Below are 23,824 nucleotides of genomic sequence, written 5' to 3' on the forward strand. Positions count from 1 at the left end.
ACGGGACAGGAGAAGTAGTAGACTGGCAGCCTGCTTCTTCTGAAATGGTAATCCTAGGAAACAGTTGCGGAGGAGGCCTGAGACTGGGTGGTAGCCCTATGGGCTGTACTGTGTGGCTCAAGGGAGGGGAAATGCATAGATTGTGTTTGTTCTTGGAGTTTGTGAGACTAACAGCTACTTGCCATAGTTTTGTAATATAATTTAAACTTTATTTATAAAGCTTACTTTGAAAGTATACTTAAGTTTTGGAAGTAGTTATTTCTTCAACGTTATACAGCTACTGTTTAGAGCTGGTGATTCTCTAGAGAACAAAATTGTTCCTCCTGGATAGTGTTTCTCAATGTTCATATACCCAAATATGACAGTTTGGATTTGCAGTCTGTGCTGCTATGGGTGTTTCCCTTCCTTCCCTCAGTGTTTATCTGCCTCCTGTGTGAGGCATTGGCATTGCAGAGGTGATGTTAGATAGGGTTCCTACCCTGACTGCCCTGTGGAGAAAACAGAATATGCAGGTAGTGGCTAGAAACAGTTCTAGGCACATAAGACCCAGAAGAGTAAGTGGAGTCTGTCACCTGGTAACTCGGGGAAGAGGACAAGGAACTCTGGCAGAGAGAGCAGAATGAACGCTGAAAGGTTTTCAGTGTTGCTAGAACTCAGACAGCAAGACATTGGGTTTGATGGACTTGGTTTGTGAAGGATTCTGAAGCCATTTTAGGATGGTCTAAATACTGTGTCATGGGAAGGGCTTTAAGAGAGATAATATGCAATCTGATGGCTGTCAATAATTGATTCATAGTAGTAAGGGAAGTGAATTGAAGCAGTGCCACAAATTGTGGCCGTGGAGACTAAGGTAAGGGACTTCTGAGCCCCTGGGAAGAAAGCAAATAAAGAAATTTAGGAAGAGGTTAAGTCTGAAGGTGTAACCTGTGTTTTCTGGCTTGTGCAGTTTGGTGTGTACTGTTGTTAATCATTAAGACAAGAAAGTGGAGGAAAACTAGTGGTGAAGTATTTCAGTGTTGGACTAGGAAAGAAATATATATATTGTAGAAGGCAAGGAGATAGTCTTCTGAGGGATTATAGCTGAAAATGAAGATTAGGAGGAATCCAAATCTAGATGGAAAATGAGGGATCAGGAAATCCCTTGGAAAAATGAGCATCATGTCCAATTCCAAAATCTTGGGCTTTTCAGCTTTTGATTTTGAGATTTGGGTGCTTGTTGAATTTCTTAGGACAAGGTAAGAGACTGTTTCATAGGAAGATGATCTCTCTCTCTCACCCACATACACACACGAAACACACACACATGGGTGGAGAGTGAGAATATGGACATCAATACATTGTAGACAAAACTACAGTATGAAGTTTTTCTCTTGGACTTAGTACCACGAAAGATGATAACCTTGAGCCAGTTTAGTCAGGAGATGAGAGGGAATGAGATGTAGAGTTGGGCTGTCGGTGTGCTGTCAGAGATCTGTACTTACAGTTGGACTGAGTTTAGGGGAGAGTTGTATTTTGCTGCACAAGCCTGAAGAGTTTGGATCCTTAGTGCCCATGTTAAAAAGCTGTGTGGTGGCATGCACCTCTAATCTCAGCAATGAGGAAACAGATACAAGAGGACTTCTGGGTGCTTGTTGGCTGTCCAGTTTATCTGAATTGATTAGCTCCAGGTTCAGTGGGAGACCTTGTCTCAAAAGTAAGGTGGAGAGATTAAGGACAAGGCTTAGCATTGATCTCTGGCTTCCACATACACATGTACACATGTACATGCATGGGCAGATGCACAAGTATATACCATACACACATAAACAAAAATCTCAGTCATACACAGTGAATAGAGATTGAATGGTTGCAGTGCCAGTCTTAGGTTTCTGCTTAGGTTTTGAAAGTGATCTGGAGATGATTTAAATGTGTTGAAGAAGATGTGCTGGGATCATTTGCAAGTCTGCCACCTTAGGAAATGGCTTGAACACTATGTATTTCCTTACTGTCTGTGTGATCAGCTCTCCATGTTCCTAACATCGTAAGTGTCTGAGAACTTAGTCACAGCTTGTGTTACCTTATAACTTCTTTTCCATATATATGAAAATTATATATAATTTGTCAACTTAATACAAAAGAAAATTTCTAAGTGTTAAAATTTAACATTTAAATTTAAACACTTTTTGAATGTTAAAAATGTGACGGTTTCCTGCTTTTTTGTTTGTTTGTTTGTTTTTTCGAGACAGGGTTTCTCTGTGTAGCTTTGCGTCTTTCCTGGATCTATGTAGACCAGGCTGGCCTCGAACTCAACAGAGATCCACCTGCCTCTGCCTCCCAGTGCTGGGATTAAAGGCGTGAGCCACCACCACCTGGCAGTTCCCCACTTTTGATTGTTTTTCTATCTAATGTGTGTTTGTGTATTATCTTTCATTCATAATTTTGTCAGAGTGGGAACGGAGAAAAGAGTAATAAAAATTTTTTTTGTCAATGAGAGTTGGGAATGCTGCTTTCTGAGAAAATTGGTCATATATTCACTTACCTGTTTGTTCCTTAGCATGACTATATGAAGGAAGAGGAAAGTTTTCCTGAAGATGAGGCGACTGAATCGGAAAAAAACCTTAAGTTTGGTGAAAGAATTAGATGCCTTTCCCAAGGTTCCTGACAGCTATGTGGAGACATCAGCCAGTGGGGGGACAGGTGAGCTCACTTCAGACTCAGATTTACTGCTCACCAACATGTGGGCGCTGGCCATGAGAATGAGCTCACTGCTGGGCCTTACAGTGCCTTTGCCACTGCTCATCCTGTGCCAGATCGCTCTGCCTTTACTGTCTGTATTCTCTGTAGCGTCTGGCGATCTCTCTGTTCCTTTAGCAGAGTTTATTATATGTTGGTGGGCAAGTAGTACAATTTACACTTCGGTGCTGTTCTAGTTGTGCATTACTGTGCTTATATATTATTATATATATTACATACATTATATTACATACAATATATATTATATTCTTACATATAAATGGATTTGAAAGTGAGGGGAGGTAGGAAAGGCTGCTGACACAGCCCTCTTCCTGTTCTGGGCTGGGTGACAGTAAAGACTCTCTAAGAAGGTCCCCAGAGTGGAGTGAGAGCTAGTTGAGTTACATCTGTCTGTCTTCTTCCATGAAATGAGGATGTTAGTATTTATATTGCTAGGGTTAATGTATTATGTAACTTTTTATGTTTAAGTGCCTAGAGCAATGCTTGATACAAATAAGAGTATTTGTTAAAATAAAGTGATAAAATATGTAAGAAAAGTCTATACCTATAATAATACTTCCTATTATTTTTTCCCCATGGTGAATTAATAAGGTAACATTTCATATGCTATTGCAGCCTCATTGGGTAAAAAAAAATATGTGTATTGTAGGCTGCATATAACTTAGTTGGTAGTGCTTAGGATGTGTGGAGCCCTCGCTTTGAACTCCAGCACCACATAAACTGGGCATGGTGGTACATGCCTGTAATCCCAACACTAGGGAGGTGGAAGCAGGAAGATCTCAACTTCAGGATCATTCTTGATTACATAGCCAGTTGTAGCCTAGCGTGAACTACTTGAGACTCTGGCTCAAAAAACAGAAAACAAACAAAAACCCAAGTAAATAAAATAAAGTGCAGTAAAATGCCTTGCTACTTCTAACCCCTATGAGTGAAAAGAGTGCCAGTTCTTGTTGCACAGCCTGCCTTGTATCTTGTATTATTTAGTGAATTCTTTTGATGAGGTTTTTATTTTGCAGTGTAGTAATATATTTAAGATATTGCAAAATAGATGAAAATATTTTAGAGGCTTGGAGAGCTTATTTGATTTTCTGGCTCACAGATATTATGGCATCTCAGGACCTAGTTTGTTTTAAGTTGCATTCTGAGCACATGTATTTCTTAATAATGAGGGAAATATTTTTTTTTGCCCAGATAAATTATATATATATATATATATATATATATATATATATTATTTTACAATACCATTCAGTTCTACATATCAGCCATGGGTTCCCCTATTCTCCCCCCTCCCAACCCCTCCCCTTACCCCCAGCCTACCCTCCATTGAGGGAAATATTTTTAAGTTGGCACTGTCAGCATGCTTATTTTTATTACTTATCCCTCTAACTTCTGTCTGTCTGGTGATGGACACTGTTGACACTGAAGACAAGCAATTCTCTCTCAGTATGCAGATGTCTGTGTTCCTGTTTGTGCTCACTCTGGGTTTTCATTTCTGAGCTAGTTTAAAATGTTGATAACATTTTAAGAGAAATCATTTATACTGTTTATTCAAATAATGTTCATATTGGACACTTTTCTTTCCCTCATTTAATGCTGCTTAAGGTAGTTATTTACTTTTTATTTTGTTTCAATTAAGATAGTTATTTACTTTTTATTGTTTTAATTCTGTTTGTCTTTTTTTGATTCCTCAGTTTCTCTAATAGCATTTACCACTATGGCTTTATTAACAATAATGGAATTCTCAGTGTATCAAGATACGTGGATGAAGTACGAATATGAAGTAGACAAAGATTTTTCTAGGTAACAAAGTTTTTCTTCTTGATACCTTTAGATTCACATTTTAAAAAATAACATCCTTTGAAAGTATCCATTGTTTTGTTTTGGTTTATTGTAGTTTTGAAGAAATAGCACTGGAAATTCTCATTAGTTGCTTTTACTAGTTGAAGCATTTTAGAATCCTCTAAGTACTGGTTAAATTCTAAAACAGGTTCAGTATGCACTTGCTTACAACCCTCAGCCCCACACTCTCCAAAAAAACCCACCTAAAAACATGTTTTTCCTTAGCCTGGGGATGAGGTGACAGTTAGGTCTAAGCTAAGCTGAATTTTGATATAAATTACTTTTAAACCTTTGAAGACAAAGTACTAAGTGACAAAAGTAGCTTGACAGTCATTCAGTTGCTTTATTTGGATGTTTCTGATGGGTTGCAGATAACGGGCAGAGAGACACGTTTATTCTTCCTTTACATCCCAGCTCTGCTAATGGCTATATCATACACACAATTCTGGGCAATGTCACTAAATCTGTATTGTGTGTGCTTTGACTTTCTGTTCTGTAAAATAGAAATAGTAAGTATAGGACTTTTCTCATGAGTTTATGACCTAAATAACTCGAAATTTGTAGATGATGCGTAGCATTGGGCTTATCATACACCTAACTCTTGTTGGGCCTCAGTCTGTTTGCCTGTAGTGCCATCGTCTGTTCTAGTCAAGGTCCTGGTTACTCTTCAGGAACCTTACCGATGCTCTTACTTCCTTTGTGTTTAGCATCATTGAAACACTTGATTTTGTTTGTGGTCTCAGGTGGGTCAGGAGTCTGTCTTCTTGGCCTCCCCCTGGTTCTTTCGGCTCTCCCTGAGCCTTACTTACATGTACTGACATCAAGTGGTTTGAGTTCCAGACAATTTTAAGACTGATGATCTGAAATTTTAATTCCTATTGAAATCAGTTAAAAAAAAATCATTAGAAGCAAAAAGTTTGATAGGAGACACAGAACTGAATGTTAATGCCGTTTTCTTGTTAGTAATGTATATTAGTTAGTGACTTTTCTGTTGATGTGATAAAATACCTTGGCTAAAAATAACTTGTGAAAGAGGGTTTTTTTTTGGCTTATAGCTCCAGGGGTTAGAGTCCATAATACCAGAGAAGACATAGCATGCCTGCAGGAGCTGATCACATTGTCAAACACAAGAGAATGAACAGGAAGTGGGTGTAGGCTACATAAAACCCTCAAAGCCCTCCTCCAGTAATGTACTTCTACTAGCAAGATCTCACCAAACTGAGGACCAAGTATTGAAAATATGCAAGCCTATTGGAAACATTTCTCATTCAAACCACCACATAATGCTTAATTAATTCTGGTATTTGAAAGTTAATTTTATAGGAGCTAGTCATTTGCAAATAAAGCATTGATTGAATCTTGTTTAAAGGCCATGTAAAGTCAAGCTGTGGTGGTACACACCTTTAATCCCAGCACTCTGGAGGCAGAAACAAATGAATCTCTGAGTTTAAGGCCAGCCTGATCTACATAGTAAGATCTCACACAGTGAGAGACTGTCTCAAAGTGAAAGGGCTGTAAATCCATAAGCCTCCGATGCTTTCCTGGTGGTTTGCTCTCATTTGTCCTGACCCAGGCCTGATCTAAGGGTGGCTGTTTTTCTGTTGAGCATGTATGCCAGGCATGTATGTTCCTCTGAACACTAGTACTTGAACCTGGAGCATCTACTTGATATTTCCATTCCAGAGTTAAAGAAACAGCTTCGAAGGACACCCAGCTTAATGTATGATGCATGGTTTTTATGATAAATGGAAGAAAAAACTTGGAATTCCTGTTTGATTCAGGTTTCATGTCCTTAAAGAACTGTTCTATCTGAAGTTTAAATAGGCCAACCTTAGTTTCTTGGAATTATTGAACCAAAGTTCAGTTCCCCATACCTACATCAGGTACTTTACACAAAAGAGAATTTTTTTTTTTAATGTTCTTGTTCTAATTTTAAGGAATGCAAGTTCTAACTTGTGTTTTACTGTCTGAAATCCATATTTTTCATGGGTGTGTTGGTTTTCATTTCTGGTGTTTTACTGATGGCTGCCCTTTTCTCTTTCAGCAAGTTGAGAATCAACATAGACATTACTGTTGCCATGAAGTGTCAGTGTGAGTACACCTGCGCTACCACCAGTTTCAGTATTCTTTACGTTAGTGGTTTTAAGAGATAAGGAAGTACATTGTAACTACAGTTTGAATTCTCACTGATCCTGAATATATGTCATATTTGAATATTTAAATACCATTAGAATTGTAGCCTTTCAAAGTAAAATTTCCTATTTGGTATTTTTTTAAAGTCTCCGTAGATTTGCCTTATAATTTCTTTGAATCCTTAAAATAATTCTTATGATTGATATTGTGTTCAGCATCTTTAGTACTTAGAGGCTATTTAATTTTGACATGTTAGTCGGTCAATTAACCTTAGCTCTTTTTTTTAACCATGTGTCATCTTTTTCAGAGCAAAAAGGAGAAAAATAAAATCATTTTTAATTTCAGAATACTGTCTACAAAAGCTACATAATACTACTGTTTTAACTTTTGAACAAATGAAAGTTATCTCAGTTGTTTTATAGCAGATGTTAGTTTTGATTGGAGTCCAGAGTGTAAAAACTTTGTTTTAATGCAGATGTTGGAGCAGATGTACTGGATTTAGCAGAGACCATGGTTGCATCTGCAGATGGTCTATCTTATGAACCAGTAAGTTTGATTTATATGGTTTTTTAAAAATGTGTGCTGGAAATACTTTAGACATTTGCTCTTAGTTTTGTCTGAATTTTTTTCTTTATTTCAAAAGTAATCTAAACTCTGTAGAACAACTTGTGATGAAGAAAAGTTATACCTAATATAAAAAACTTGAGATAACTACAGCTGGCATTTTGGATAGGCCTCTACTGTGTTATATTTCAAGTTACTGCTTCCCATCAGATTCCTCTTCTCTTTTGTATTTCCCATAAGGATGGAAGTTTATACTTCTTAATTATCTCAGGACTTTGTGACCTATGCTACTTTCACCAAGCCTAAATCTTTAAGAACATTTGATCTGTAGCTTTCTTATCACAGTCTGAGGGAATCTCATTGGCATTTACCTTTTCCAATGCTGATACTCTCTGATTAGTTTCAAAGTACAAGCTGTTCTTAACATAGCTGACTCACCACATAGCACATTACAGGGTAGGTATGCTTGTAATAGTAGCTGATCAGAACTAGCCCTAAAACAGCCTCAGAAAAAGCATGTGGCCCACTGGCCCCGTGGCGTGTAGTTTACTTGTTCATTTTTAAATTCATTTTCTTGTCACTAAGCAGACTTGCAGAATAATGACTGAAGATGGAACAAGAGTAGAATTCAGTTCATTGACTGGGTTGAAACAAGAAAACCTCTGGACTAGTTCTGATTGCTGAGTTAACTTTAGTTTACAGCAAGAAAATAATGTTTGTCTTTGATAAGTGCTTATTTTAATTACTTTTAAGTCACTGTGACAAAATCCCTGTCAAAGGCAACTTGAGGGAGGAGCTGTTTGTTCTGGCCTACTGATTCAGAGGGCTCAGGCCATGGTTCCTTGGCCTCTGGTACTTGGGCAGAACATCATGGATGCTGGAATGTATGGCCGAGGAGCTTTCATCCCATGGTGGACAGGTGACAGAGAGAGACAGGAAAAGGCCGGGATAAGACACCTGAAGTCAGTACAGCCCAGTGATTTACTTCCTTAAGTTTCTACAGGCTTCCACAGTTGTACCATTCATTAGTGGGGGTCCTGGGTTTTACTTAGAAACCTGAGGCAGTTAGTTAATATTCAGACCATAAAGCATTCCTAAAGTAGAAATGGTGACAGAAAAATAGTTTATTGTTACTGTAATCCCCTCTTCTGATCTCTATTTTTCCACTAACAAAGTTTATTTTATAGTAATTTACATGGAGTAAGTAAATGTAACTTACTTTATAAATTCAGATACTGTTCCAACATACTAGATTATGATCTGCAGATTTGGATCCAAATCCCAGCATTTGGACACTGTGACATTTGCATTTTATACTGTTTTCAGAATATTTAGTTATAGTGCTTTTTCATAGTTTATATGTGTGTGTACCCATTTACACATGTGCATGCATATTGAGACCTGAGGTTAGCCTCTGGTGTCATTGGGAAAGGTGCTGACCACCATGTTTTTTGAGATAAGGATCTCTTTCGCCGTCCTAGAACTTAACCATTAGGCTAAGCTGGCTAGGTAGCCAGCGAGTCTCAGGAACCCCCCTGTGTCTGCTTCAGTGCTGGGATCACACACACATGCTGCATGTTTGGCTGTTTTGCATCAGGCTCAGTTCTTCATGCTTGCAAGGCAAGTGTTTCCCCAGGCAGGCATTCTCCCTTGCCCCTGTGGCCTTTGCGCCCTACTGTTTGCTTTTTAATTTATTTATTACGTATACAGTGTTCTGCTTGCATGTATGCCTGCAGGCCAGAAGAGGGCATTTGCATTTGCAGATCTTATTACAGATGGTTGTGAGCCACCATGTGGGTGCTGGGAATTGAACTCAGGACCTCTGGAAGAGCAGCCAGTGCTCTTAACTGTTGAGCTATCTCTCCAGCCCTCCCTACTATTCTTTATTTTGTGGGGTTTTTTTGTTTTTCATTTTATGGGAGAAGTTTTGAGGTTTCTTTTTCAGCAAAGGTGTGTGGCTTTGTTTTGTGACTATTTCCTGTCAGGAGGAAGGGCTATGGGTGCTTGAGTTCCCACTTAGGCTGTGTCCTATCCATTACCTGTCTCCCTAACCCCATCACCAGTGTTGCCCTTTTAGTTTTAATTAGTTTTCAGTTTCAGTAACGGTGAGCTTGAGTGATTTTAAGTCCTAAAATACCCATTTTGTGCTTCTGATTGATTGTCAGCTTGCATTTGTTCCTATAATGTTAGTGACTGTACACAGGAAAATAGTTATCATTAGTAAAGCTTCTTTATGCTATCTTTGAATAAAACATTACAGATTAAATCATAAATATATCTTAGCAGTACTATAAGTTTGTTTCTTGTTCATAGAAAAACATTTAAACTGGTGCTATGTGAACACCAAGGGATTTATTTGCCAGTGACTGTGTTCTCTTCTTTTGCAGGCAGTATTTGACCTTTCACCCCAGCAGAGAGAATGGCAGAGGTAAAGTATGAACAGTGTCATCACTGTAGAAACCTAGACCGCTTTTAGTGGAAGCTATGCATATGTTAAAATATTTTAGTATATAAACAGTCCTTATGACCTCAAAAACTATCAGATCTTAGGAAAGTCTTTCCTATGTTATATTTTGAATCATAAATACATTTTAGCTTTTATTTAAAATTTTAATTAACTTTAAAAAATTTTAACTATGAAAGTATGTGAACATTGTTTAGAATTTGGTTTGGAGCCAGGTATGATGATACATACCTGTAATCCCAGCATTTGGGATGCTGAAACAGGAGCATCCTAAGTTTACCTCTTTCCTGAGCTAAATAGTAAGTTTCAGGACATGGGTTAAATATATAAACTGTCTCAGAAACAGACAAAAGGTTCATTTTATAAACAGCGTAAAGGAAAAGCTTTCTCATTCTGGCAACTGCAAAACCATGAGTGATGAGAACCACATGTGACTCCCTAGGAACTTTGTGTCTGAGTTTTTCATTTGTCAGTATGCTGTCTCCGTGTTGTCTGGAGTACAGGTGGGATTGTTTCTGATGTTTGTTCTCAGAAAAAGTACTTCCCCATCCCCTTTTTGTTCCCAAGATGGCTTATATTTAAGGTTACCTAATTTCCGATTATTACCAAAATGTACTTAAATGTTTGTTTGCTTTTTATAGACATTTTGTTTTCTAATCTCTACTACACTTGAAGAATCTTTTTCTTTTAATCACCAATTTTCCTAGCTGGGAAAAATCTTAATATTGAAATTGAATATAGTTGAAGAAAGCAGTGAATATTCGGGCTTTCTGGGTTTCTAGCACTTTTACTAGAAAGCTCTACCTAGAAATGAAATGTGTTACTTTTATCCAGAAATATTGAAGTGAGAGTCAGGTGTGTATGCATACTTGTAAATCCCAGTAATTAAGAGGCTAGGGCAAGCCAGGTGGTGGGGTGCACACCTTTAATCCCAGCACTCAGGGAGGCAGAGGCAGGTGGATCTCTGTGAGTTCGAGGCCAGCCTGGGCTACAGAGTGAGTTCCAGGAAAGGCTCAAAGCTACACAGAGAAACCCTGTCTCAAAAACAAACAAAACAAAACAAAACAAAAAAGGCTAGGGCAAGAGGATCAATATTCAGAGCAGGGTCTACATAGTGAAGCCCTATCTCAAAAAGCTCAAACAGCCAAACAGCCAAACAACCCACCCAGAAATACTAACATGAGTTGTCTCCTCTTGAGAATTTTAAGATTTTTATTTATATGTGTGCCTCTATGTGTATGCCATGTTGTGAGCTGTCTGCTGTGGATGTTGGGAACTGAATACTGGAAGAGCAGAAAGCACTTTTAACCCTCGAGTCCTCTCTTTTGACCCAAGATGGCTCCTTTTATCTAAGATTCTACTGAGTATTGAAGAAGAGTAATGACTGCAAACAGACTGTTTTATTAAGTGAGAGGGTTTTCCCATCATGCTTGGGCTCTCTGCATACCTTCATACAGAGTTCACACTTGGCTATTGGTTGGTATGTTCCAAGCAGAAGTCTCACAGTTTCCTCAAACTCTTAGCTCCAAAGTTTATGTCTTTAGATGTATAAATCTGAAGATGAGATCTATTTTCTAGATCTTTCTTAATTATGTTCTGCTTCTAAATGGGCATTCTAGTATGGAGGGAGATCTGCAAGGCCTTGTCATTTCCTAACAGGGTACACACAAAAATGTTCTTTACCTTTGGAATTGGCTCTCTCAGTTGGTGTTTTGCCTTAAATAATTAGGATTGCAGTATCTCTAGAAGAAAATTTCAAACCCTGGACACAGCCTTTTGTGGTTTGCTTTTTCTTTCTAGATTTAAGGTTTATTTCAAACTAAGCTTACTGTGTAAATTTGATTTTTAATGTTAACAAAACAGGCCCGTTAACCCTGTATTCTGGATGGATAGTGCATAAATATTTTCTCATTTCTATGCCTATACAATACTTTTTACCATTGTGATGAAATATGGTATATTGTGAGATAAATATTTGTGGTTTTTTTTTTTTTTAAGTAATTGATGTATTCTTATTTTTTTTTTTATGTGCATTGGTGTTTTGCCTGTGCATATGTCTGTGTGAGGGTCCCCTGGAACTGGAGTTACAGATGGTTATGAGCTGCTGGGGTGCTGGGGATTGAACCCGAGTCCTTTGGAAGAGCAGTCAGGGCTCTTAACCGCTAGGCCATCTCTCCAGCTGCAGTATTTATGTTTTTTAAGATCATATGTTTACATCTAAGTTTTTTTTTCTACTTTCAAGTTCAGTATTTTTTAGAGTAGTTTTAAGTTCACAGCAAAGGTGAGTGGAAAAGTACAGAGTTCCCATATCTCATTTTCCTTTATCAGCATCAAGCACCAGAATGGCTTACTTGTCATAATTATGAGACTGCATGGCCCCAATATTACCCAAGGTCTTTAGTTCACTTGGGAGGTCACTCTTTTGAGAGGACAGTTGTGTAATGTCACACATCCACCATTGTATCATCAGAGCAGTTTCACTGTCCTAAACGTTCTCTTAATCATTGTTTCTGTCCACTGTGAGTAGTCTTCGTGCTTGCTAATTTGTGACTTGAGATGTTACTTATTTAAGGTCATATTAAAGGAGATGAATCTAAGCATTGTTTCTATTTTTTTTAAAGATTTATTTATTTTACTGTGTATATATTTGAATATTTTAAATTTTTTTAATTTTTAGATTTATTCATTTCATATGTGTCTGTTTTAATCCATGTCTGTGTACCATGTACATCCTGGAACTGGAGTTACGGACATTTGTGAACACATGTGGATCCTAGGAATCAAACCTAGGACCTCTGCTGAAATAACAAGTGCTCTTAACCATTGCAGCCGTTTCTCCAGCCCTGTGTGTGGGTGTTTGCTGCATGTGTGTCTGTGTACCCTGTGTGTCTGGTGCTTGGAGAGGCAAGAAGATGGCATTGGATGCCCTGAAACTGGAGTTACAAATGGTGGTTTGCCATCATGTGGGTGCTGGGAATTGAATCCAGGTCCTCTGGAAGAACAGCCAATGTTCTTAACCACTGAGCCATCTTTCCATCCCCTTAAGCATTGTTTCTTAAATGCAGTCTTTACTTTCTACAACCCTGTTGACTCTTTTTTAAAACTTATGTGAAGACTAATTATATTTGCTTAGAATGGTCCTGTAGAATAAAGTTTACTTCCTTTGGGAAAGAAGACACCAGGTGATATGAAAAGGTGCCATGACCTAGTTTATAATAAGCCTTGGGATTGTATCTCAATAATCTGCAGCCTCCAATCCAATACCTTGCGGAATGGCCTGCACTTAGTTTGTTCTTCGTATTTACATCATTTACTGCAGCGCTGGCCAGAAGTCAAAACTGTGTAATATATGTGAAAGGTAAGCTTAGACACTGAGTGGAGCAAAAGTCGCCTTTTGGTGCCTCTGACTACCGGTGCCGTCCTCACTTTTCCTGAGAAAAGCGGATAAACTTTGTTCTGGAATATAATCCTATAGTAAACATGGTTTTTCTCAGTCAGAAGCCTTGTTGTAGTTGAACAAGCCTTGGCTCGGTGTGTATTTTACTGTTCTGTTACATTTAGGATGCTGCAGCTGATTCAGAGTAGGCTGCAAGAAGAGCATTCCCTTCAAGACGTGATATTCAAAAGTGCTTTCAAAAGTGCATCAACAGCACTGCCACCAAGGTGAGAGAGGTGCTTCAGAGTTAAGTTGTTCACCAGGAGTTCACTTGGATGTAGTTTTAGTATTGGTCTGCTGTTCTTTCTTTGAAAGTGTTTTATACATTTAAGGTTATCTTGCCCTTAAATTCTAGCCTATGATTTTGAGCTTTTCATCAAGTTACTTTACTTTTGTATGTGTGGTATATCTCTCTATAAAATTCTACTAGTTTTAAGAAAAAACTATAAGACTGCATATATTTTGGTTAAGAATTTTTACTCCTCTGTCAGAGTAGGTAACAAGAGTTGTTGTAATCATGAAGATGATTTTTCAAGTTTAAAATATGTGAAGGCTTATATTGGCTTAGGAAGAAAATCCCAGTTTGCATTTGGGTGCCTTTTCCTGACCTCAGTTTCATTCCCATCCAGCTGCACCACAGTGCCAGAAATACATGAGAAAAGAATGTTGCTGTTGGACTCTTCTTTGATTTTCAGAGTTCTCCTGCATTGAACTTAATCCTTTGGGTAGACTTGAAGATACATAATGATGTGTATTTATGTAAATATAGTAGCGGTATAGCAACTCAAGTGGATTTAAACTACTGCTTTAATTTTGACATTTAGGACATTAGCTAAAAGTTTGTCTTTAAGGAGTCTTCTTTTCCCTGTGTGCCATTTTCACACCGGCACATGGTTTTTGTATCAGATGTGCATTAGACACCTGAATGTGTCTTGCTTTACAGGGAAGATGATGCATCACTGACTCCAGATGCGTGCAGAATCCACGGTCATCTATATGTCAATAAAGTAGCAGGGAATTTTCACATAACTGTGGGCAAGTATGTTCTTTTCACTTTCTGAAGTTCTTTAGATGGGGTTGGAGCTTGATTAAAATTGCATCTTTTCCTGATCAGGTAGTGCACAGGCAACCACAAAGGGCACTTAAAATGTTGTCTGTGAGTAAATAGGAATTAAAACCTCTTATGGTAACTTCTGTAGTCAGAGAGCCCAACCCTAGATGCTCCATCAGTGTGTTCACTTATTGAGAGTAGGTTTTTGTTTTGTTTAGCCCTTTGGTAATTCTCATCAAAATGTAGTCCTTAAGTAATTCTAGAAAAAGTCAAAAGTTACTGATACCTAGAATGAAGTAATTTAGGTAGCAGCTTAAGAAAAGTGTCACTTACTCCTCTAAATATAATTGAGTGTCACAAAAAGCTCTTGGTAGATTTCACCATGGATGATCGTCCCCTCCTTCCTCCTTCCATGGAGAGCTGATGAGTTCTTCACTGTCTAAGCCATTGTTTGGATACTTGCTGTGTGCAGAGGACTAGTCTGGAGACTCAGGATCAAACAGTGGAAAAATAGGGAAGTCTTTACTCTCCCTGGGTGCTGAAGTCCTACTGGAATATTCAAACTTTGACCAGTAAATACATTAGGTATTACTTAATTATAGTAGTATTGAGGCTTTAAAGGAGATTATAGCTAATAAGAATAATTATGTAACATAGTCTGCAAGTCAGCAGAGGCTTCATGAGGAAACTTTAGAATTGTATGGGGAGTTAGGAATTTATATAAAAAATAAAGGAGAGCATGTCAGAAAAGAACCTGATCAAAGGGTGGCTTTGGGCTTTTTTGTTTATATAGAGGACATTAGATTTTTATCAGGAAAGACATCATTGATTATAATGATGGGATCAAACTTTATTTTTTCTTTGTTGTGCTTTTCTCCTGCAGATTCAAACTTTGTTGTTTAGTGCTCATTTACCCATCTGCAGCATGGTCCTGGGGACTTTGAAACCTTGGCACCGTGAGGCAGCACATGATGGAGAGTGCTCATTATAGCTTTACATGTAAACAGTGCCCTAGTTCAGAAGGAAGCACAGTATGAACATCTGTATTATGTCCTACATTTTATTTTTGGCTGTTTCCCCCCCCAAATTTCATACCTTTCAGCAGATGATAACTTAATATGTAACAGACCCCAAAGGAAAAGCTTTTGTTTGTGTCTCATAAACTCAAGTCGACTCACCTTTTCTTTTTTGGTGTTAGGTTTGTCAAGCTCAGTATTGATCCTGTTACCTGTTGAGTGCAGTGACAGTCATGCTGTTCGAAGGGCCTGAGTATGGTGTTTGGATTTCAGTATGCAAGGGTTGGACATGTGCGCACCAGAATGTATAAGGAAGATGCATATACTTGGCATTTAGGCGTAGAGTTGTGACCAGATAAAATGTGCAGGCTACTCAGATGATGAGTGCCATATTTTTTGATGGGATGGCATTTGAACACTGAACAACACAGGATAGTGAATCTTCCCTGAGCTCCTAGCATATATTCAAGCAACCATGGATCCTCTGTGTAGTGGAACAGAGTTGAGGCTCAGGTCAGTAGTTTCTCGTGTGTGCATTGTTTCAGAAGGCACCTGAGAGTTCTCTGTGTGAGATATGATTCTCCGCAGGATATTTTGTTTCCTGTCTGTGGTTCATGGATGCCAGTAGCATCCCTAACCTCATAAACCAGTTAAGTGCCACAACCCCAAAAGCCTTTCCTCAACTTGACTGAGGTTCAGAACTGTTCTCCTTCCACTGCTGGGTCCCATCCAATGGGTTAGATATATGTCAGAAAACAGGTAGGAAAATGGAAGCATTTTTAGTAAGTGTCATAAGCATTGGGGTAATTGAATTTCATTTTTAACATTTGTGGTTTTGAAGGGAGGTGCTTGCTTATGCTGCTGATCCATAAAATTTCAATTTATGTTTTCTAAATAAAAGGGGAAGACATAATCTAAAACAGTTTCGAGTTCCTCACAGACCTTAGGTTGTGAGAGACTATTGTTGTCAACTATAATGTTACAGTTTGTAACCTGATTCTTTAGAAAATCCCTGTCCCTAAATTTGAAGCCTACAGTAGGAACACAATGCGATGGCATCAGTGGGTCAGAACTGTGTCTGTTCAGTGCACTCAACCAAGCCCAGGGGGAGCTAGTAGTCCCTCTCATAATACAGAAGTTCTCTGTATTGAATGGTAATGTATTTCCATTACATTGCCTCTTTTCAAAGTGCCTGTTCTGCAGTACAAGGTAGACACTAGTTAAGGCATGTTGGGGCACACTAGAACTTGATAACGACATTATTACGAATCAGGAAAGATGTGCGCATTATGGAAAATTTCATGTGTGTGTCTTAGTTGCTAAAATTAATTACTGCATAAAGCATAAATAAGGAATAGCATGTGGAAATCCTCACAGTGATGTTTCAACTTTCTATTTTTAAACAAGAGCAGGAAAGGACAGTTGTTATTCTTAATAGTACCAAAAGAATAAAGAAATTTTAGCAGGCTAAAATTGAGAGAGAACAAAGGCTTATCTCAAGTAAGTAGATGACAGCATGGATTCCAGATGCAGCCTGCCACCTTTTTCATTAATGAGAGAAGTTCAGATTTGCATTCAAAAAGAAAAGTTTTAGCTGAGCATGGTGGCACACACTTTTAATCCCAATGCTCAGGAGGCAGGGGCAGGTGGATCTCTGTGTTTGAGGCCAGTGTGGTCTACATAGTGAGTTCCAGGCCAGCCAGAGTTACATTGTGAGATTCTGTCTCACTCCCCTACTGCCCAAGAGATGAAGTTTATTGAAAGGTAGTCATGCTTATTTGTTTCTGCAGGACCACTTTTACGTTACAGTGTCCTACTGAGGGTGGAGCAGTTGACCTGAGTGTATAGTGGTCTCAGTGCTCAGTGGTGTTGCTTGGTGCACCACAGGGCAGGTGCCAGTGTCATACACTGTTGCACTTAGTTATTATATTACCAAGTAAAAACCAGGCCCCAGTTGTCATACTTTTTAATTAATTTTTTGAGACAGGGTTTCTTTGTGTAGTTTTGGTGCCGGTCCTGGATCTCGCTCTGTAAACCAGGCTGGCCTTGAACTCACAGAGATCCACCTGCCTCTGCCTCCCAAGTGCTGTGATTAAAGGCGTGCGCCACTACCGCCCAGCATAGTTGTCATACTTTTAAATCATCATCTAAGTTGGGTACAGAATATTGTGATAACTATAGTGGCAGTATGGTTGCACTTAAAAGAACACAGCGTATGCTGCTACTGTTAGGCTGACCAAGCCCTCGTCACAATAGTCCCAACTTCATAGAAAAGCAGCGGTTAGGAAATTAGAAAGTTTAAAGTGAAATGTCTAGTAGAATTTCTAAGTGAAAATGAAGTTACAGTCAAGTGTCTGCATGTGTTACTGGTGAGCCAAGAAAGAAAGATCCTGTACTTGTAGGTCAGTGGAGTGTGTTTGATGGCAGCAGCTGAAGACATACATTCCTTATCGGCAGGTTGGCCGTGGACCATCTGCTTCAGTGAGAAAATGCTTCAGCAACTGAGGACAGTGAGCCTAGTACCCAGTAGTCAGTCAAGAAGCAAGATAGGCTGGAGACATGGCTCGGTGGTACAGAGTGCCACCTACTGCTCCCTCAGAGAGATGCATTTCTTTTCCTGCACTCACATTGGGCAGCTCACACTCCACCTGTAGCTTCAGCTCCAGGGGATCTGATACTCTCTTCTGGTCTCCAAGGGTACTGCACTCACATGCATATACCCATGTACAGACACATAAACATATATGATTAAAAATCAAACATATGTATTTTAAAAAAGCAAGAGAGGTGACTGACTGGGCCTCCTGTGATCCTGTGTGGCATAGGTGCTGCATGTTGTTTAGTGGATTTGACGAATCAGTGCTTCGTTGAAAATAATGCCGTAATTAGTGTCTGTAAATAGTCTGTGTTAAATAGCTGAGAGAAGGTGGTTTTAACAAGTGAGACCTCCAGTTCCACAGCCTCAAGTGGCATCTGCTGAAATGTGTTGTTAACTAGCAGTCATTCCATTTGCTCTTGTGAACTTAATATTGTTCATTTCTGTGACTTCTGTTAAAAATAAAAGCTCAGCACTCCAGTTTGGCCTCTGCTTAAATGGTTGCAAAGTTTTATTACATTTTTTTGTTTTTGCTCAGTGTTTAGATATTAAATGTTGTGAACACTTGATAGAATGTTTCGTAATAAATTTAACCTAAAATTATCAGGGAAAACAGTGTTTACATATAAACTGGTGGTGTGGCAGAGTTGCTGCAGGAACGTGGTGTGGTGGTTCTGCGTGACTCCAACAGCCTTTGGAGCTTCAGCAGACTGATGCATAAGTCTCTGTGGGAATCAAGGCCTCCAGTCTCATAGCTAGCATGTCTCAGCTCAGACTGGGGTTCCAGCTGTCAGACACCAGAGCAAGTACAAAGGAAGTTTTAAAAACCTGTTGGGCAGTTTAGGAAATTCTGCCTTAAGTTGGAAATGACTGATCTGTGATATACAAAATATAAAGAGAAGCCGGGCGGTGGTGGCGCATGCCTTTAATCCCAGCACTTGGGAGGCCGAGGCAGGCGGATCTCTGTGAGTTCGAGGCCAGCCTGGGCTACAAAAAATGAGATCCAGGACAGGCTCCAAAGCTACACAGAGAAACCCTGTCTCGAAAAACCAAGGGGGGAAAAAATCAAAATATAAAGAGAAGACTCTTAGTAGTATTCTAGAAATGTCTTCAAGGGAATGAATAGACTCAGTTGAAGCATGCTTATGGATTTGAGTTTTCAGAGAGGAAATGTGAAATGTTTTAGGTCATGACCACACACATTTGAGATCATTTTTGAAATTAGGAACACCAGCTTTAAACCTCAGTGAGTAAAGAAGTTTCCCTGCAAAGCACACATGAGCTACAGAATGAACTCAATTATTAGGGTTTTGTGTTTCATTGATAATTGTTTATGAAATGGTGTTCTCATGATGTAATACCCTTGGTTTCTATCATCTGGGCTCATAAATACTTAACATGTTTTCCATTTGGCTTTTTGCAGCTCTCAGCTTAACGCCTTGCTGAGATGGCTTAGCTATGGGCCAGCTGCACTCCTCTCAGTTTTCGATACAAGCTGCTGAATGACAGTGAAGGTTGGCTTTCTTGTTAGTTATGTGTTTGTTTTTCCTCCTTGCAGGGCAATCCCACATCCTCGAGGGCATGCACATTTGGCAGCACTTGTCAACCATGATTGTGAGCAATTTCTGAGATTTTATTTCAGTGTAGAAAAGTTTTCAAGAGAAGTTAATTGTGTGTGTGTGTGTGTGTGTGTGTGTGTGTGTGTGTGTTTCATTTGTTTTAGTGCAAACACAGGTAGAGCTTTAAAGGTAAACTTGACTCTTGTGTTGGCACACACCTTCTGCCTTTAATCCCAGCAACCCTGAGACAGAGGCAGGTGGATTTCTGTGAGTTCTGTGCCAACCAGGACTACATAGTGAGATTCAGTCTCAAAAGTAAGTAAATAAAAATGTTAGCTAAGTGTGTCGGCACCTGTTACCCCGGCACTTGGGAGGCTTAAGCAGGGGGATTAGCATGAATTTGAAGTTAGTCTGTGCTACATAGTGAGTGTCACGTCAGTGAATGGAAGGACCCTGTCACAGAAAGCAAAAGCCAAACAAACAAAGTAAGCTGTTTAAAAATTGATATCCAAAAAGAAACAAAACTTGGTATCCATCTAGAGGAGAAAAACATTGAATGTATTGCTTCAAATCTATTCTATCTGTACATTTACTGTACTTCTCTTTGTTCACTGCCCAGAAATCCCTGCAGTTAGCGGGGAACGCAGGAGTGCTTTGTGTCATTCAGTACACATCCAGTAACAAAGAGACAATATCTGAAGTTGACCTCAGTTTGTAGATCCAGATACAGTTGTGTTCACACACACACATACAGACACACACACACAATTACAATTACTTCAGTACAATGATTATCGTAAAACTTAAGTGTTTCTGGAGAGTAGAATGAATCAAACATGTTTTCATGTGGCCTGGTTAATATAAGATTGCAGATAGCCTTGCGTGACCTAGAACAGCTGATCCTCTTGCATCTACCTTCCAAGTGCTAGGATTACAGGTTTGTAACTCTGTAACAAGCAGGACTTTCTTCTTAAACTTTGCTTTTAGAGCAAAATAAATTCTATAAAAATCAGTTGGTCATAGTAATGGTGTATATTAAAAATATCTGTGATCATTTTCATTATTTAACATCATCCTATGTGTTTTATTGGCATGGTCTTGTTTATATACAGTGTTTAGAATCAAGAAAGTTTATGTTTTGGACATCAGGATTAAACAAGGCATTTAATAGAAATTAATTTATATATAACCATAAGATTTGAGGCAGCATTTTATCAGGATTTGCTGTTTTTTGTGTATTTTTCTTAACATGCTGTTTTAAGTATTATTAAACTTGAAGTTTTAGGTGACTTTGAGAGTAAGTGAGAGTATAAAACCACCTGTAGTATGATAATCTAAAGAGTAATATCATTTCTCCACCTTTATCTTTTTATCTTAGCTTACAACTTTTCTCACAGAATAGATCATTTGTCTTTTGGAGAGCTTGTTCCAGGAATTATTAATCCTTTGGATGGAACTGAAAAGATTGCTGTAGATCGTGAGTATTTAATAATTGCTTTTAGAATTTACATACAGGAAATTGCTCTTAAACCTTAATATTGATGTGTTTTTACTCCTACCACTCTTGTGAAGCTAATCTTTACATGGCTGCTGAGTATGTGGTAGACGTGAATGGAATTAGAATGTTAAAAAGTAAGTCCTACAACAGATTGAAAAGATTAGAAGGATAAGAGGGTTGATGTGTTGGTGGTAATGGTGTAACTGTCCTTTCCACAGTCACCAGAGAAAGAAGTTCTCTTGTCACAGGTTCAAGGCTCTAGAATGCTGTTTGCTTTTGTAGGAAGCTCCCTGCAGAATGTCACCAACTCAAGAAACCTAGAGTTATTCCAGAGTGGAGTGTTGTTGTGTGTATAATCAGGTGTGTGGTGTCACAGCCGTCATGTACATTTGTTTCTAAGCCTCTACTTACTCAAGCACTGAGGATTATTTTCTTAGTTTTATAGCAAGTGGTGCATAGCCTGTTTTCAGGTGACTTTGTTGTTATTTTGAGATAGTGTTTTACTGTTCAGATGAGGCTGGCCTGGAAGTAGCAGTGTAGCCCAAGATGACCTTGAACTCACAGCAATCCTGGGATTACAGGCTTGTGTTACCATGTGAGTCTGGTTTTGGACATTGATTTTTTTGTAACTTACATTAACCCTGGTGATGCCCGGTGACCATAAACTGACCCTTTGATTGAACAGCAATCACTGAACAGTTTGTTTAGTTACCCTTTTCCTCTAATGTCACTTTCAGTGTCTGGCAAATTCGACTTCAGTTTAGTAGTATATTTAAGATTAGCAGACATGAGAACTATGGTTACTGTTGCAATAACATCTAGGTTTCAGCAATGTTTCTACTCTGAAGAGATGCTGCCTTTGCCTTCTTACGTCCCGTTCATGGTTGTCAGTGCCTGAACTAATGCATATGAGCACCTGCACACTTCATGTGTCTTAACTTGTTTTACCAAATATGAGTATATTATCTTCACTTTTTAAAAACATTTATTTATTTATTTTACATCCTGACTGCAGTTTGCTCTCCTTCCTCTCCTTCCAGTCCTCACCTCCACTCTGCCTCCTCCCCCATCTAATCCTCCTCTGTTTCTGTTCAGAAAGGGTCAGGCCTCCCATGGATATCACCAAAACGTAGCAAATCAAGACTAAGCACCTTGCCTTGTATTAAGGCTGGGAAAGGTGACTCAGTATGAGGAATAGGATCCCCAAAACCAGCAAAAGAGTCAAAGACAGCCCTTGCTCCCACTGTTAGGAGTCCCACCAGAAGACCAAGCTACACAACTGTCACATACATGCAGAGGATCTATATCAATCCCATGCAAGCTCCTTGGTTGTCAGTTTAGTCTCTGTGAGCCCAGGTTATTTGATCTGTGGGTTTTCTTGTGTCTGACTCCTCTGGGTCCTACAATCCTTCCTTTCTCTCTTCAGGAGGATTCCCCAAGCTCGGCCTAATGTTTGACAGTGTGTCTCTGCATCTGTTTCTACCTATTGCTGGATGAAGCCTCTCTGATGACTGTTGGGCTAGGCACCAATCTATGAGTATAGTAGAATATCATTAGGCATCATTGTATTGACTTTTTTTTTCCCCTCCAGTATGATTTGGTTCTATCCTGGTTCTCTGGGCCATCCAGCTGCTGGGTCCTGGCACTTCAGGCAATGTTGGAAGGGCTCACTCTCATGGCATGGATCTCAGGCTCAACCAGTCATTGATTGGCTAATCCCAATCTCTGTGCCACCCTTACCCCAGCATATTCCAAAGACAGGACAGACTGTAGATTGAACGTTATGTGGCTGTGTTGGTGTCCCAATCCCTCCACTGATAGTGATAGTCTTGCCTGGCCACAGGAGATGACCAGTTCTTAAAATTATTTATTACATCAAGCATGGGCACCTCCCCCCGACTTCTTGTGTCCAAAGTGGGACTTTGTTTCCTAAGTATATTGTTTTCATCAGCTTTTCTTTCTTTTAAAACTATTTATCTACTACATACTAAAGCAAATGGTAATATTAAATTTCAAATTTGTCATATTTAAAAGAAGAGTAGATTTGATAGTATTCTATTGCTACCAGATTGATGAGAAGACATATTTTGTTTTTATTATAGACAACCAGATGTTCCAATATTTCATTACAGTTGTGCCAACAAAGCTCCACACATACAAGATTTCAGCTGACACCCATCAGTTTTCTGTGACAGAAAGGGTGAGTCCTAATTGCTAAGATGATTGAGGGAGGGATTTTTTTTTATTGTTCCCCAATTGCAAGATAAGATTGGAAATTTAGTAGGCATCCCCCCCAATTTAAAAATTTATAGAAGTTTTGAAATGAATTAACATTTCAAGCAAAAATGTACCAGAAATGGGTATTAGTGTGCATGTTCTAAAGTTTAAAAAGATTAAAAAAAAATATTGGCCTGTCTCTATTACAAATTAAACTATGGTGGCAGATGTTACTTTATGAATTTCTATTTGTATATTCTTCTTTATTGATGTAAGCAGCTCCTAATCTGCCTCTATCGTCAGGTTTTCTGGTTTCTTGGTTGTTTTTTGTAAGTGTTCCTTGGTGAATGTGTACAAACTCTGCTCTTAGCTAGTCCCTCAGTGCAGCTGGGTCTGATTAGAAGTGTGCTCTCCAGCCTCAAGTCGATGGGTCTCAATGGTTTCATGGAGAGAAGAGCAGGTTTGAATACTGTCTGTTCTAGGTTCTATTTCATTATTATAAATCAAATTTGAAATTGGTAATACTCAAAAGCTGATGTCCAAATAAATTCCAGGGCATGTGAGAGCTTTCCTTTCCATTCTTCTTCATGTGATAATGCTGCAGTTGGTCATAACTAAGGCCTCAGTGGGAAAAAGGTTCCCCTTAGTTGTCTTAATTATGTTATTTCAGAGGGCAAGTGTTAAGTGTCTAACTTTTCAAATGGTTCAGGGAACA

General features: G+C 38.9%; 1 protein-coding gene across 3 annotated transcripts in view; it reads left to right on the top strand.

Annotated features, from left to right (window-relative positions):
• Positions 1-23,824, top strand: part of Ergic2 (ERGIC and golgi 2) — a 33,447-nt gene that overhangs the window by 3,889 nt on the left and 5,734 nt on the right. The window contains exons 2-11 of one of the 3 annotated variants that reach the window (XM_028892424.2): positions 2,534-2,676; positions 4,428-4,536; positions 6,620-6,666; positions 7,184-7,254; positions 9,660-9,700; positions 13,298-13,399; positions 14,116-14,211; positions 19,394-19,449; positions 20,773-20,871; positions 22,995-23,092. In XM_028892424.2, the coding sequence (XP_028748257.1) occupies positions 2,571-2,676; positions 4,428-4,536; positions 6,620-6,666; positions 7,184-7,254; positions 9,660-9,700; positions 13,298-13,399; positions 14,116-14,211; positions 19,394-19,449; positions 20,773-20,871; positions 22,995-23,092 (825 nt within the window). In that variant the 5' untranslated portion in view covers positions 2,534-2,570. The remainder of the gene's footprint in view (positions 1-2,533; positions 2,677-4,427; positions 4,537-6,619; positions 6,667-7,183; positions 7,255-9,659; positions 9,701-13,297; positions 13,400-14,115; positions 14,212-19,393; positions 19,450-20,772; positions 20,872-22,994; positions 23,093-23,824) is intronic. The other 2 variants (XM_037203970.1, XM_028892425.2) reach the window with 2 other exon arrangements.

Source organism: Peromyscus leucopus, chromosome 3 (assembly GCF_004664715.2).
Source record: "Peromyscus leucopus breed LL Stock chromosome 3, UCI_PerLeu_2.1, whole genome shotgun sequence".
Classification (NCBI taxonomy): Eukaryota; Metazoa; Chordata; class Mammalia; order Rodentia; family Cricetidae; genus Peromyscus; species Peromyscus leucopus.